The 16,656-nt window shown below is 30.2% G+C and overlaps 2 protein-coding genes across 2 annotated transcripts; both read right to left on the bottom strand.

Moving 5' to 3' along the window:
* Positions 1-246: 246 nt before the first annotated feature.
* Positions 247-2,078, bottom strand: LOC106774789 (isoleucine N-monooxygenase 2-like). Its single transcript, XM_014661826.2, has 2 exons — positions 1,018-2,078; positions 247-876 (listed from the first exon to the last, which is right to left on the bottom strand). The coding sequence occupies exons 1-2, from the start codon at positions 2,074-2,076 to the stop codon at positions 247-249; spliced, it is 1,689 nt and encodes a 562-aa protein (XP_014517312.2). The 5' UTR covers positions 2,077-2,078.
* A 5,339-nt stretch (positions 2,079-7,417) lies between these two features.
* On the bottom strand, positions 7,418-9,260 carry LOC106774788 (isoleucine N-monooxygenase 2-like). The gene is made up of 2 exons (XM_014661825.2): positions 8,189-9,260; positions 7,418-8,047 (listed from the first exon to the last, which is right to left on the bottom strand). Exons 1-2 carry the CDS (start codon positions 9,245-9,247, stop codon positions 7,418-7,420), a joined length of 1,689 nt encoding a protein of 562 aa, XP_014517311.2. The 5' UTR covers positions 9,248-9,260.
* Positions 9,261-16,656: the final 7,396 nt, after the last annotated feature.

The raw sequence follows: 16,656 nt of genomic DNA, 5'->3' as shown, positions 1-16,656 counted from the left end.
AAAGAGTTGTTAAAGAGAATTTTTCCAATACAATTTTCCATTTATTATTGTGTATAAAAACCAAGAACTATAATTAGAAAAATTCAAAGACTTTCATATTGTATTACAGTATCAAGTTGAGTCCTTCTTTTACACTATATGACAGACATTTTCATAATTAATCAAACAAATTCTTATCGTATTACAACAACATTTATTGCACATGTTAAAGTATATACGCCTAGGTAAATTAAATTTGGGTTTAATTTAGATTCGGTATAGGTTTTGTGGTAATCTTGGCTGAGCAATTGCAAGAAGTGGTTGTGCAAGAAGGATATCATCGTCTGACTCAGAAAGGTTGATTGTTGGAACATCGGGTGGTGCAGTCCAAGTGAAGCCATGGAGCAATCTAGCAAATAGCATCACTGTCATTGTCGTTCCTAACATCACTCCAGGACAACCTCGTCTTCCTGTGCTGAATGATATGAACTTCAGATTTGGTTCAGTCAAAACCACATCATCTGCATCACTCTTCAGGTGGCGTTCAGGTNTGAACTTGTAGGGTTCATCCCACACTTTTGGATTTCTTCCAAGTTCTTGTCTGCTTAGCAATACGTGGCTACCCTTAGGGATGAAGTAATTCCCCACAACAGTGTCACTCATAGAGACATGGGGAGGAATGAAAGGTGCAATGGGATGAAGACGAAAAGCTTCTTTGGCACATGCCTTCACATAGTTGAGCTTAGGTATGTCTGATTCTTGGACCAGCCTGTCTTTTCCAACCACACTGTCCAATTCTTCAACAGCTCGACGCAGTAACTCAGGCTGGTTAATCATCTCAGCAAGTGCCCATTCAAATGCATTGGATGGATTGTCCACTGTTGCAAGCATCAATTCCTACAAAAAACAGTTCGATTTTGAGTTTGAGTATTGATATCGAATTTCATCTTTTCAAAATGCATGATATGAAGTCAAATAAGAAACTATTGTATAAAAGTAAGGAAAAACAAAATAAGAGAGAAGTGAAGTATATATTACTANGATTTGTGCACTGATCTCTTCGAATGTTAACGATGGATTATTGTTGGCATCTTTGAGTGAGATGAGAACATCAAGCCAATCCTCTGCATCAACCTTTAAACCATCATTCCATTGTTTGATTCTCTGGTGAACGATGGGGTCATGATACTTCTTAATGTTCCTCAAAGCTTCCTTCACTTTCTTCTTATGGCCATCCAAATCAAGTCCCCTCAAGCATGGCATATAATCAGAAACAGAAAAGGAATAAACGTAGTTGAGCAAATCAAAGATGGAATCAACATGTTCTACTTCTTCAAAGCCGGGCCCTCCATCCTCTCTACCATCCCCAAAATACCTTACATTAAAAGTAATTTTTCTGATAAGGTTTCCACAATAATGCCTTGCAGCACTCCTAACATTGACAAGGCCAGAAACACCATCATTCCCCATTTTGCACTTGTTGTAGACGTAGAACATAAGGTTGTCAGCCTCTTCCATCCTTTTGTCGTGAAGCCATAGGTGCTTGTGTGGAGAAAGCAAATCGTGGGTTATGATTTTCTTCATTTTCTTCCANTGGTNACCAAAGGGCACAAAAATTGTTGTTGAATATCCACTAGTAATGAGATCACTGGCCATGNTGAGTGATCTTGATGCAAAAGTAGCATCTTGTTTTCTCAAGAACTCGGTAGCAATGGTGGGAGANGTGACTGGGATGACATAGGCATTTCCTAAGCGGATACAAGCAATATCAGTGTTCATTTGTTTCATGAGATTATGTATCCACTTATAAGCAGGTTTGCTTGCAAGCATTTCAGGAAGGTTGCCAACTATAGGCCATGGTTTGGGTCCAGGAGGGAGCTTTGGCTTTTGTTGCTTAGAATAAGTCTGAATGAAGTTAGAGCTTAGGGTTTTGATCATAATGGTGAAGCAGGTGATTATGACAACCAAAGAAGGCCAAAAGCCTTGAATATTTGACAACAGAAGAAATGGGGTTTGAGCCATGGTTTTGAAAGTTGAAGTGCTTATGTTTAACTTGGCTATGGTGAAGTACTTTGAGAGAAAAATTGGATGGTTCATAAGCAAATCTTGGTGCGTATTTATAGCAGAGTTAAAGCTGCTTGCGAAATATATGAAAGATGTGCATTACGACGTTCAACTCTAATGGTACTAGACAGCGCGTGGAAAGCCTTCACACGGAAAACACGAGCATAATAAAAATGTGTTACATATGTTTGATTTTATTTATTAATTTTTATGCTGGAGAGCTTGGGCGGGAACTATTTATAGTGTGGTTTGATTAATATTATTATTACTGTTTACAAATCATATTTAATTACAAGTGCAGAAACCGGATAGTCAATAACCAAACACATACTCAGTATACAATTGAAATGAAGATTATTAGCATATATATTGAAAAGGAGTCACTATGTTTGAACATCTTAATTGAAAAATAGTATATTGTAAACTCAATGGATAAGATTTCAAAATGGTGACAAATTTTGAAGGCAGATAGCAAGATGACTCACTAGGTTGGATTATACGGAGTCGTCACTATGGTGAATTACTAATTTATTTGTACGAAGAACCCTAAAAAATGAAGAAGGTATGATTTTGATATTATAATTTCAATATGCTTTTTGAGATTGAAGTAGATTAAAATAAACCTAATATAAGTTTATCATTTTTTTTTTGTTTTCTATAACTTTTTAAAATTAAAAATGTAAGTTAAATTGATTAAAGAAAAATATTATTTATATTTTATTTTTTTAAAGAAAAACAAATATAAAACAAGTGGAAGAGGGATATATGTTGGGTGACAGAAGGAGGAGAAAGAAAATGGTAAGGGGAAGCTTCTCAAATTTGATGACGAAAGAGAAAGAGAATATCCATGGAAGAAGAAGAATAGTGAAGATTAGGTAATGAAATTTTTAATATAATTTAATTGAAACGTAGAATAAGAAAGCAGCGTTCACTTTAATCATAAAAAATATTTATTTCAAATGTTTTTCACATTTAACCAAATAATTTCCATGTTTCATTAAGAAATATTAAAACTCGTATAGTTAAAAGCCACTTATCTGTCCAGAATCTTCCCTCTTTTTTAGGATCAATCTGCAACAATAATAAATAATTTTCTACAGTTACTTGATATTGACATGGTTAAACAACTTTGAATAATTGATAGGTAATTTATGGATTAGCAGTGTTTCTATACACGCAATTAGTTCAAAAGCAAATTATATTACTCACTTTACTCACATTCATTTTCATCTTTTTTTATTATAAATAAGTACATCACTTTCTCATATTCATTTTCAATAACTTTTAATGGAATTAAGAGAACAAGTATTTAATGTCATTATCCAAAATTAAATAAGTTGAAGTAGTCTAAATTGTAATATTATTATAATTGCATAAGTGAACTCTAACACAATACAAAAGATTTATTTTCTCAAAAAAATCATATACATAAAATTATTTTTAATTTTTTTAATAAATAAATATTTTTGTTAGTGTTTGGAAATTGGCATATGTACTAATAAAATTCTTTTAATGTTGGATGTTAATAAAGTCTACTTAAACAATACTAAGTAAAAGTATTTATGTTAATATTGAAAATAAATAAAATTATTTACTTCAGATAATAAATAAGAATTATAAATTACTTTAACAGTAAAAGCTTATACTTAAAAATAATAATTTTTTTACCATAATTTTTCTCTTTCAATTTTTATATAAATTTTTTCACAACTTGTTTTATTATTTACACTTATATATATATATATATATATATATATATATATATATATATATATATATATATATATATATATATATATAATCATTTTCTTTATTTACTACTATAAAAATACATAATTTTTCTAGGAGTTATTTTTAGTATTACCAGTTATTTTAATCCTTAGAAAACGAATTTTTTGCGATTGCGAAAAACGCGGAGTGTTGATAAACATTACTGGTCTTTGGATAATGTATTAGCATATTTTCTCTTTGCTAGCTTCCTCGTAAGAAAAGCTGCGTCTTTTGGATCTCTTATGACATTTCAACCCAAAATCAAACCTGGATCCTTACATAGTTCTCATGTCACCATATTCTTTTTCATTGGTGGTTGGAATGGTACTAGACAAGGACCTAGGTTCGGTTTTGGGTTAAAATAAGAGATCCAAAAGACGCAAGTTTTTCTTATGAGGAAACTAGTAAAGGGAGAAGGTGCTACTAGGCTATCCAAAGACATGAGCAAAACTGCACTAAAACATAACGAAAGCTTAGTAGACGTCGGTTAATGACATGTCTGACGTCTATAATGCCCTTAGATACCGGTTAGTGCCATGTCTGACATCTTTATAGTGCCCTTAGACGTCAGTTAGGGCCATGTTCAACGTCTTTATAGTGCCCTTAGACGTCGGTTGATGCCATGACTGACATCTTTATAGACGTCGGATTCTATATGTCCTACGTCCCATTAATGTCACCCATAAAGATGTCGTTTCAAGATCTGACGTTAAAAGCCCAAAATAACAGACGTCTAAAGCCCTTTCTACACTAGTGTTGTGTTCGTAACTGCATTGTAATAAAAAAAATCATAACGTTCAGTAAATGGTTCGAGGTAGATATTAAATCGAAGTCTAGGCCTGTTGGACGTTATAGGCCTTTTGATATAGGGAGAATGACCCTTTGGCTTCTATCGAACAATAAGACGTCGAACCCCCTGCCATTCGACGTTTTATGGGTGGTTTAGAAGGAAAAGAAGAATAAAATAGTGGCACGCTGATTTAAATATTTACTGTCATATGATGTCAAAGTGCCATAAGTTTGACACTATATTTAAATATAATGTCGAATTTACCCTGCGTTCAACATCGTATGTGTTGTAAAAAAATGTAAAAAACATAACACAATGTCATTGTTTCTCTGTGCTCTCATTTTGGCATGAACTTTCTTCTTTGAGGAAAAGTGCGATCAACAAACTAGGTTATTTTTTACGCAGTTATGTCTTGCGAAAGTTTTTTATTCTCATTTGCATTGCTTTTCATTTGTTTTGATTGATTGATTTTCGTTTTTCTTGAGGCTTTTTCGTTGTCAGCGAGTTCACCTTTGTCCTCATCCATTAATCTCTTTGTTCACAAAGTCTAACATCATTTCGAGGTCAATTTTATGTTATTTGCGTTCAATGTATTACTTTATCTGTGTTCGCATTTATAGTTTTGTTTGTGTTTTTGTATTCTGGATTTGTAAGTTAGCATTATTTTTTGACGTGGTTTCTTCCTTTTTATTGTTTATAAAGTTATTTAGTGAAAAGTATGAAAGAGCAGGTTTTGAGTTCTTAAAATATGTCAAAGAACGCACAAAACAACTTAATGGGACATATTTTTGTCATTGTGTTCGTTGTCTTAATTAATTATTTGAAGACTTAAACAATATCAGTGATCATCTGTTCATCTACGTAATAATGAGAAGTTATACAGTTTGGACTTGACATGGTGAAGTATTATATAAGCGAACAAAGTTAAGAGGTTCAGCTTATGTTGATGAATGAATGGGTGATCATTTAAAGGAAATGGTACCTAGCATTTGATGAAGAAAATTTTGAAAGAGCTCATTTATATGAAAGTCTTAAGAACGATTCAAAACAAGAGTTGTATCCAAGATTCAGAGCAAGAATAATCCATCTATTTACTCTTCTCCTATTTCTATGTAAACCCCTCCCTTATATGCCTTGGTTAGACATGTGAAGGTAGATTTTGACTGGTCTTGGTCTGTGTTTGGGTGTGCTAGTAAGGCTAAGACTAAAAAAAGAGTATATCAAGATCAGTCAAGTCATCACTTATTCGATTGTTGATTCCATTCCCTATATGCCCTATCTATTGTTCATGCCTTCTTTACATGTTGGGTGGATCAAATCCCCTTTCAACTCTAATTATGGGAAGGAGGTCTTCCTTTAATTTCTAGCTCTTTCAAATAGATAGCCCCAAGAATAGGCTAGTATGGCATGGCATCATCTAGGTTTCAGGCCTAGATGTGTGGGGGTTAACCTCCCCAGCATAGGATTCTTTGATTATGTGTCCTTAAGGAAAGACATTAGTAGAAGCAGCTTATCCAGTTTTAGGGTATTATGGGTTATTTTTATCCCAAGCATCCTTGATAGGTAGCCACAAACATTTTGTTTCTAACCGTACTCCTACGAAGGAGTCATTCTTTGGTTACGAAGGTGTCTCCTCATGGACGGTGAAACATTCAGTCATTTAGGCGAGTTCTGGGTGGAAGAGTTTATACAATTTGCAAAATGTAATGTTGGTGTGGTATAGAAAACAGAGTAAGGATGATATGTCTTTGTGTGAGTTTTTGAATGGGAGAAGATTGGATGTTTCCGAAATTATAAAACATGTTTTGTGCTATGGATTTCTAAAGAGTTATACAACAAGAATGTGAAACGGCGAATCATTAGACATTCCAAGTGTGTTTGAAACACATAAATCTGTTGATTAGACAATAAACGATAGATTAGAGGACATGATCCATAGTATTGAAGTATTATCCTTTGCTTAAATAGTGTATAAAAATATGTCAATCGATGGAGAAATTGTTATATCTTGACTCAACTAACTTAACATGATTACTAACCAAATTAAAATAAGAGAGTCAAAGTAATTACGATATATATCATTTTTCGATTTTTTTTTAAGTATAACTTAGCTAATATTTTAATTTTTAATTAGATATTAATTACGAATCTTTAAATAAACTGTATATTGGATGTATGGCATCAGAAAAAATAACCTATTATTACTTCTTCCTTTCCTTTTTCAAGCATATGGTTTTTCCATTATTTTCAAAATTAAAAATAATATAATTATTTTTTAAGTTTTTGTATATTTATTATTCTCATAAATTGTAATTAATTTGCGTATTACATTTATTATGATTTAAAAATGAAAATGATAAAAATATTTTATTAAAATTAAAAGTATATTACATTTGGTAGTTTCACCAAATAAACTTTATGGAGGGTTAAAAATATAAGGTTATTTTAATATGTACCAAAATATTTATTATGGAACTTGTACTTTTGACACTGTTTTTTTATTATATTCCTATTTAACACTCATAAATATTATTATTGTCTTTCAAATTTTATTTATATTATTTTTATCTTTTAAATATAATATTTTATCCATGAAATAAGGAATAGGCAAATGGAAGTAACACAAAAAGTCAGTGCCAAAATACAATTTTCCAAAGACGTTCCTATTGTATTACAGTATCAAGTTGAGTCCTTCTTTTACACTATATGACAGACATTTTCATAAGTAATCAAACAAATTCCTATCGTATTACAACAACATTTATTGCCAATGTTAAAGTATAAACGCCTGGGTAAATTAAATTTGGGTTTAATTTACAGTTGGTATAGCTTTTGTGGCAACCTTGGCTGAGCAATTGCCACGAGTGGCTGAGCGAGAAGGATATCATTCTCTGACTCAGAAAGATTGATTGTTGAAACATCGGGTGGTGCAGTCCAAGTGAAGCCATGGAGCAATCTAGCAAAAAGCATCNCTGTCATTGTCGTTCCTAACATCACACCGGGACAACCTCGTCTTCCTGTGCTAAATGATATGAACTTCAGATTTGGTTCAGTCAAAACCACATCATCTGCATCACTCTTCAGGTGGCGTTCAGGTTTGAACTTGTAGGGTTCATCCCACACTTTTGGATTTCTTCCAAGTTCTTGTCTGCTTAGCACTACGTGGCTACCCTTAGGGATGAAGTAATTCCCCACAACAGTGTCACTCATAGAGACATGGGGAGGAATGAAAGGTGCAATGGGATGAAGACGAAAAGCTTCTTTGGCACATGCCTTCACATAGTTGAGCTTAGGTATGTCTGATTCTTGGACCAGCCTGTCTTTTCCAACCACACTGTCCAATTCTTCAACAGCTCGACGCAGTAACTCAGGCTGGTTAATCATCTCAGCAAGTGCCCATTCAAATGCATTGGATGGATTGTCCACTGTTGCAAGCATCAATTCCTACAAAAAACAGTTCGATTTTGAGTTTGAGTATTGATATCGAATTTCATCTTTTCAAAATGCATGATATGAAGTCAAATAAGAAACTATTGTATAAAAGTAAGGAAAAACAAAATAAGAGAGAAGTGAAGTATATATTACTATGATTTGTGCACTGATCTCTTCGAATGTTAACGATGGATTATTGTTGGCATCTTTGAGTGAGATGAGAACATCAAGCCAATCCTCTGCATCAACCTTTAAACCATCATTCCATTGTTTGATTCTCTGGTGAACGATGGGGTCATGATACTTCTTAATGTTCCTCAAAGCTTCCTTCACTTTCTTCTTATGGCCATCCAAATCAAGTCCCCTCAAGCATGGCATATAATCAGAAACAGAAAAGGAATAAACGTAGTTGAGCAAATCAAAGATGGAATCAACATGTTCTACTTCTTCAAAGCCGGGCCCTCCATCCTCTCTACCATCCCCAAAATACCTTACATTAAAAGTAATTTTTCTGATAAGGTTTCCACAATAATGCCTTGCAGCACTCCTAACATTGACAAGGCCAGAAACACCATCATTCCCCATTTTGCACTTGTTGTAGACGTAGAACATAAGGTTGTCAGCCTCTTCCATCCTTTTGTCGTGAAGCCATAGGTGCTTGTGTGGAGAAAGCAAATCGTGGGTTATGATTTTCTTCATTTTCTTCCANTGGTNACCAAAGGGCACAAAAATTGTTGTTGAATATCCACTAGTAATGAGATCACTGGCCATGNTGAGTGATCTTGATGCAAAAGTAGCATCTTGTTTTCTCAAGAACTCGGTAGCAATGGTGGGAGANGTGACTGGGATGACATAGGCATTTCCTAAGCGGATACAAGCAATATCAGTGTTCATTTGTTTCATGAGATTATGTATCCACTTATAAGCAGGTTTGCTTGCAAGCATTTCAGGAAGGTTGCCAACTATAGGCCATGGTTTGGGTCCAGGAGGGAGGTTTGGATTTTGTTTCTTAGAATAAGTCTGAATGAAGTTAGAGCTTAGGGTTTTGATCATAATGGTGAAGCAGGTGATTATCACAACCAAAGAAGGCCAAAAGCTTTGAAGATTTGACAACAGAAGAAATGGGGTTTGAGCCATGGTTTTGAAAGTTGAAGTGCTTATGTTTAACTTGGCTATGGTGAAGTACTTTGAGAGAAAAATTGGATGGTTCATAAGCAAATCTTGGTGCGTATTTATAGCAGAGTTAAGGCTGCTTGCGAAATATATGGAAGATGTGCATTACGACGTTCAACTCTATTGGTACTGGACAGCGCGTGGAAAGTCTTCACACAGAAAACACGAGCATAATAAAAATGTGTTACATATGTTGGATTTTATTTATTAATTTTTATGCAGGTGAGCTTGGGCTGGAACTATTTATAGTGTGGTTTGATTAATATTATTATTGCTGTTGACAAGTGGTGTTTCATTTTATATTACCAAAGGATTGAAAAGATTTTGGTACAAGTTCTAAACACGGTATAAATTAAAGTGATTTTACATTTTATAAGGTCGTGTATAAGTAATGCTGTTGGATACCGATGGTTTCCTTGTTTAACATAAATTAAAGTGATTTTACATTCGACTCTTAACAAATATAATTAATCCTAAATATTTTTCATGGAAGTGTTAGAAATTTGGATAATGGTAATAAATTATTAAATTAAATGTGTTCGGATTATTATATTGCATTAACAAATATATTACAATAATTTAATTAATTAATTTTGACTAAAAATATATATATATTATGAAAAGTTTATTGTGTAGAAATGATAAACAATATTTTAAATTTGTTAAGAAGCAAAATTTTAAATATTGAAACTTAAAAAAAATATCAATAGAAATTATATGAAGGGATTATGGTCTTTATGAGTAAATTCATACAATTTTTACTTTTTTTTTCTCTTCATTCCCATCACAAGAGAAATTGAAAAAATAAAACTATATTTTAAGATCAAATACCTTTAACCTAAATTGTTCTTAATTATTAAAGCAAATATGTTTGTGCTTATTGTTTTATGAGTCTTAAAAATTATTCTATTTATGAAATGGTTTCTTCATTATTATAATTTATTTATTTTGAATTTATAATCTAACTCTTTTATACAAGTGCAGAAATTGAATAATCAGTAACTAAACTAAGCCAAACTCTCACATATTTATTTTTGATATCACTCTAAAAGGTTTCTTATCAATAAAATTATCTTAAGTTTATATAAATCTATGTCCAACCTTTTTTTACTCTATGTGAGATTTTATTTGTATTTTAATTGAAAAATAATATATTGTAAACTTAATGGATAAGATTTCAATATGGTGACAAATTTTGAAAGGCAGATAGCAATATAACTCACTAGGATGGATTATAAGGAGTCGTCATCTACTAATCACTGTGGTGAATTACTACTTTATTTGTACGAAGAACCCTTAAAAAATGAGGAAGGTATGATTTTGATATTATAATTTCATTATGCTTACATTGATATAGATTAAAATAAAAAAATAGTAATTTGACAAAAACAAACTTATATAAAATTATGGCCCTGTCTTTAATAAAATAAACCTAATATAAGTTTAACTTTTTTTTCTATAACTTTTTAAAATTAAAAATGTAAGTTAAATTGATGAAAGAAATATATTATTTATATTTTATTTTTTAAAAGAAAAACGAATATAAAAAAAAAAGTGGAAGAGGGATATATGTAGGGTGATAGAAGAAGGAGAAAGAAATGGAAATGGAGAGCTTCTGAAATTTGATGATGAAAGAAAAAGATGTTGGAGTGCAAACAAAGTCTCACATTGAGTGAAAGAAAGACTAGTCAAGGGTTTGACACACACATAGATCTCTACACATGGTAAGACATTGTCCGCTTTGGGTCAAGCCCTCACGGGTTTGCTTTTGGTACCACTCCAAAAGGTCTCTTACCATTGGAGATATCTATGTGTAAAATGCTCTATGTTGACCATGGTGTACTTGGTGATGAAAAAGACTTCCGCAGCGAGGAAGGAAGGTGACCATAGTCTTTTGTTTGAGGGAGGATGTTGGAGTGCAAACGAAGTCCCACATTGAGTGAAAGAAAGACTAGTCAAGGGTTTATATACACATAGATATCTCCAATGGTAAGAGGCTTTTTGGAGTGGTACCAAAAGCAAACCCATGGGGGTTTGTCCCAAAGCGGACAATGTCTTATCATGTGTGTGTCGAACCTCCTCCAACAAGAGAAAGCAGCCTTCACTTTAACATAAAAAATATTTATTTTCAATGTTTTTCACATTTAACCATATAGTTTCCATGTTTCATTAAGAAATATTAAACCTCGTATACTTGTATAGTTAAAAGCCATTTATCTGTCCAGAATCATCCTCCTTTTTCAGGATCAATCTGCAACAATAATAAATATTTTTCTACGGTTACTTGATATTGATATGGTTAAGCCACTTTGAATAATTGATAGGAATTTTATGGATTAACACTGTTTCTATACACGCAATTAGTTCAAAAGCAAATTAAACATTCATTTTCAATTTTCTTTTATTATAAACAAGTACATCAATTACTCACATTCTTTTCAATCATTTTTAATGGAATTAAGAGAACAAGTATTTAATGTTATAATACCCCAATACAATTAAATTAAATAAGAAAGTTGAAGTAGTCTAAATTGTAATATTATTATAATTGCATAAGTGATCGAACTCTAACGCAATACAAAAGATTTATTTTCTCAAAAAGTTCATATACATAAAATTATATTTAATTTAAGCAATACTAAGTATTTATGTTGTGACGTTATATATTTAGGTTTTCGGATATTGGTTGTGGAGGTTCGAATTAGACGATTTGGTTTTTGAGTTTTCTGATTTCTGATGCAGGTTTTAAATCGAGGGAGAAAGAATTCATGATTAGGGGAAGGGGTGAATCACGATTCTGGTTTAAGATTTTTCTGTAGGCACCATTGCGATTGAACGAGCATGATTGCGGTAGAGGTGAGGCGCAATTTAGGGTTTCATGTGTTTCTGATTTTGTGCAGCTTGTCATGACTCTTGAAGGTGCATAGTAATGTAATTCGAAACGAAGATGGTTCGATGTTCGTTCATGGAGATTGATAGCGTGGTAGCTATAAAAATTTAATTGATCTAGAAGATGAGCATTTGGTTTTTCTAAAAAGATTTATTTTCTCAAAAAGTTCACATACATAAAATTATTTTAAACTTTTTTTACTAAATAAATACTTTTTGTTAGTATTTGGAAATTGGCATGAAAATTAATAAAGTTCTTTTAATGATTGATGTTAATCAAGTCTACTTAAACAATACTAAGTAAAAGTATTTATGTTAATATTGAAAGTGTTAACTAAAATAAATATTAGAAATAAATAAAATTATTTATTTCAGATAATAAATAAGAATTATAGTTTACTTTTACAGTAAAAGCTTATATTTAAAAATAATAAACTTTTTACCATAATTTTTATCTTTCAATTTTTATATAACTTTTTCATAACTTGTCTTATATATGTATACATAATAATTTTCTTTATTCACATCCATTTTCTTTATATATGCATTTTTCTTTCATTACAATTTTTTTTTCATCCTTTTCCTTCACAATCATTTTCTCATTTCATTCATTTATATTTATCTCTTTCATTCCCGTTCATATGTATTTATTTCCTTCATCATTACAATTTTTTTTTTTTTAATTTCTTGAAGATGAAAACATGGTGAGAAATTTTATTTTGTAAATTAGAGTGAAAATGTTAATACTTTATTTTTCTCTTTAAAATGAATGTCAAACAACTAATATTGTTTGATATAGATTATCAAGATGATTATTGACGTCTTGTAATATTTAAGAATAACATTTTTATAGTAAAATTACTCCTACAACCTATGTGATAGAGTATTTTTTAAATTAGTTGTCAAATAAGCTCATATTAGGCATAATAGTAAATTTTGACATTTCAACCATGTTGCATTTCAAACTTCATGAATCATATGCCTTCATATGAAATTTTATTAAAAAAATAAAAAATAAATTAATATAAAACATGGAGATCACATCAAATTCATGGTAAAAATTATATATTTCACGAAACATAAGCAAATTATATCCATTATGAAAAAAAATAATAAATACTTGAAAATAAAATATTAATTACTTATATTGTTTTTTTTAATATTAGTTAACTTATCATGATAATAGTTTTTCTTACGAAAAACATATTAATTTTTGAGTTATATATGCTTACAAATATTCATGCATTGACATCATTTTTTTTTAAACTCCAATGAATCACTCGTTAATTCAACAAACAAACTAAAGTTAAGTCATTCTTTATTCCAAATTCTTTCAAAATCATCCTTCCAAACATGTTTCAAAACATAAATAATTTTCATAAACTCTACATAAATAAAATTTTACATCTCTACAAAAAATGAAAAGCTACTCACATAAATTAAAAAGTTATTTTCAATCATTCTCACAACCGCATGGCAATAAAATAATAAAAGAATAATTGAGAAAATGATTCAATAGAATTTTTACATGTACACAAGCATAAAAATCAAATGCTAAGAAAGCATAGAAATCATATGTTGAGTTAACTTTCTTTATATCTTAAGTTTTCATCTTATTATTTATCACTTTAACACTTTAAAATAAGTTGTTATTTTTTATTCTATTCTTTTAAAGCTTAATTTTTTATTATATTATTTTCCTATTTAATCTCACTTTTAATAGAGTTTTTATAAGTTATTTGATTTTAATAGTACGATAATAAAATTCTTTTAAGTTAAAATTAAGTCTCTCAATTTTTAAAAATGTAACAATATATGTCTCTTGTCTCTTAAAATTATTATAGTTAATTTTATAAACATACTTTGCATGGTTATATTAGCGAGACTTAATTCAAGTTGGAATAAATAGAATAAAATAAATATATAAATAGTAAAACAGAAAATGCAACTAAGCCTTTAAAGATTATATGATTATTCAAATTATTTACTATGAATATAAAATATTATTTATATAGTTAAAACAATTATATAAAATGAGCATTTATCATACTAAAATACTAACTACTTATAAAAAACAGTTCATAATTTCATATAACTTAATTTCGATACATAACAACTAGTATAAAAAATTTTAAAAATATATATATAAATATGATTACTTTAAAATTAGAAAACTTCTCATACATAATAAAATTAGAAAACTTCCTAGTAAAACAAACATAAGTCTTTCCATAGTTATAGTCATCCAATAAAAGTAGCTATTATAGAGGTGTTAAAAAATTAAGAAAAAACCTACAACTTGGTGTAAAGCATTCAAAAGTTAATTGATGACTACCTACAAAATATAATAATTAAAATTCCTACTAACCAAGTTAAGATGAAAAGTAATTGACCACAGTTTTTGCTGGCTTCCACTTTTTAATTAAAAATTCGAGGGTTCATTTCAAACCTAATCAACATTGAATTAGGATATAGATACAATAACAGAATGAGTAAAAATGTACATTAAATGAAAGAACATATTCAATAGATTTCACAGCACACAAAAGTGGCTAAAGGATTATCACTATTTTTCTTCTTATCCATTATTTAGATAAACACAAGATTTTCTTAGATTGATACTTCACAATTTTTAACTCTCTATACTTCAAACCGTTTCTCTCATTAATTTGCACTCAGATAAGTTGAACGACCTCTAAAAAAATATAGCAGGTACTCATTTATCACACAATTATTTTTAAACAAAAATAAGTTATTAAAATTTAAATAGAAAAATAGTCAAGACAATAATAATTTAATAGCTAGAAATTCCAGTTTTGCAAATTGAAAAAATAGAAAATATATTAACATAAAAGGAAGAAATCATTATATGCATGATATGAAATTGTCACATATCATATTCTTTAGTAGATAACAAAGTGAATCATGATCCTTATATTGGTCAGTCAACTTATCTAAATCAGAAATTTTAACGTTTTGACTTAACTCACCTAATTTGTCAGATTCTCAAGCAAAAACAAGATAAAATTGAATTAAAAAAAAGATATTCTGAAAACAAAAATAGGAATTTTGTAATTTGAAAAAGTACTTTTGGATTAAACCATCTAAAAGTTAATAAAAAATTTCTGATTTGTGTAATCTAAACCTTCTTATATATATATATATATAAAAAAACCTTTTAGATCACACAATTTTAAAGTTATTTTAAGCATAAAATTGAGAATTTTATATTTATGAGATGCATAAGGAGAACGTGAAAGCGCAAAAACAAATTATATAAAACATGACCGACAAAAAAGTGGGATAGAATAGGTCTAGTCCAACATAAGTTGATTGTGTAATCTAAAAACGTTTTTTTATGCAAAAAGTTATTTTTGTATCTTATAATGTGAAAGTTGTTTTAAGAATAAAGCGGAAAATTTCATATTTATGAAATGCATAGGAAAAGACAGGAGTGCAAAACGAAATTCCAAAAACAGAGGACTATCAACAAAGTGGGACAGAATAGATCTAGCCCAAAACAAAACAAAGGCCTTGATATTGTCACTACTACGTTCAATTGATTATTTAAACCCTCCAATCCTTTTCCATTTATGAATGATCTTTCATGGAAGCAAGGTTCCATTATATATATATATATATATATATATTGTTTTTTTAATCGAAAGTATCTTGTACAGTAATTTTTTATTTCCACAAACTCTTTATTATTTCGTATTTGTTCTTCAAAATTTCTTCCTCCATTATCAAATGATGAATATGTTTACTGAATATTCTTCAATGCTCAAGACAATACTTGATCAGAGATTCTGGTCAAATATGAATCAAATGCAAAAGTAAAAGTCAAACTACGATTATAATACTATTTATAGGTTTATTTTGTTGACCATATGGGTCTCAACTCAAATGGGCTACAATTATGGACTCATTGGTCCAAAGGCCCAATAGGCCTATGAGAACCTGAAATGATTTTTTAATTAAGTTATTCATTGAAAGAATGTCCTTAGCAAACATGATGAAAGTTCAGTATATGTAAGCAGTATCATGGTTTATTAAGCAATGTTGTTTTCAAAGTATATGCAATCTTTCATGTAGAAAGTATAACTCGTAGCACCTAGTATTCGATGTTCGGCTAAGAGATCCATTCATTATGCATTCAATAGATTTCTTATTGACTATAAGTTATCCGACACTAGATACCTGGTAAACGATATTATATCTTTATCTTAAGTAGTCCAAGTGATGTAGTTGACAGGATCGAAGGGTCTTTGGCCACATATAATACTATATATATATATATATCCCTTCATAATTAATATATTTTTCAGTTAGATTCTCGTCGTATAAGTTTTGTCAATTTGGTCCTTTATATTGAAAAATTGACTTAATTGGACTCCTGCCGTTAAATTGACTTAACGAGATTAAGTTTTTTATGACTTGTGAGGTTGACGTGGACAGTTTTTGAGACGTGGCTTGCACAGACCCTTATACGTGGCTTTTTATTGAAGAAACCCTTGTACGTGGCATTTTCTAAAAGAAACATTTTAAAAATTGGGGCT

Source organism: Vigna radiata, chromosome 10, assembly GCF_000741045.1.
Source record: "Vigna radiata var. radiata cultivar VC1973A chromosome 10, Vradiata_ver6, whole genome shotgun sequence".
Taxonomy (NCBI): Eukaryota; Viridiplantae; Streptophyta; class Magnoliopsida; order Fabales; family Fabaceae; genus Vigna; species Vigna radiata.
Note: the sequence above shows the minus strand (reverse complement) of the source record. Positions and strands in the feature narration are given on the sequence as shown.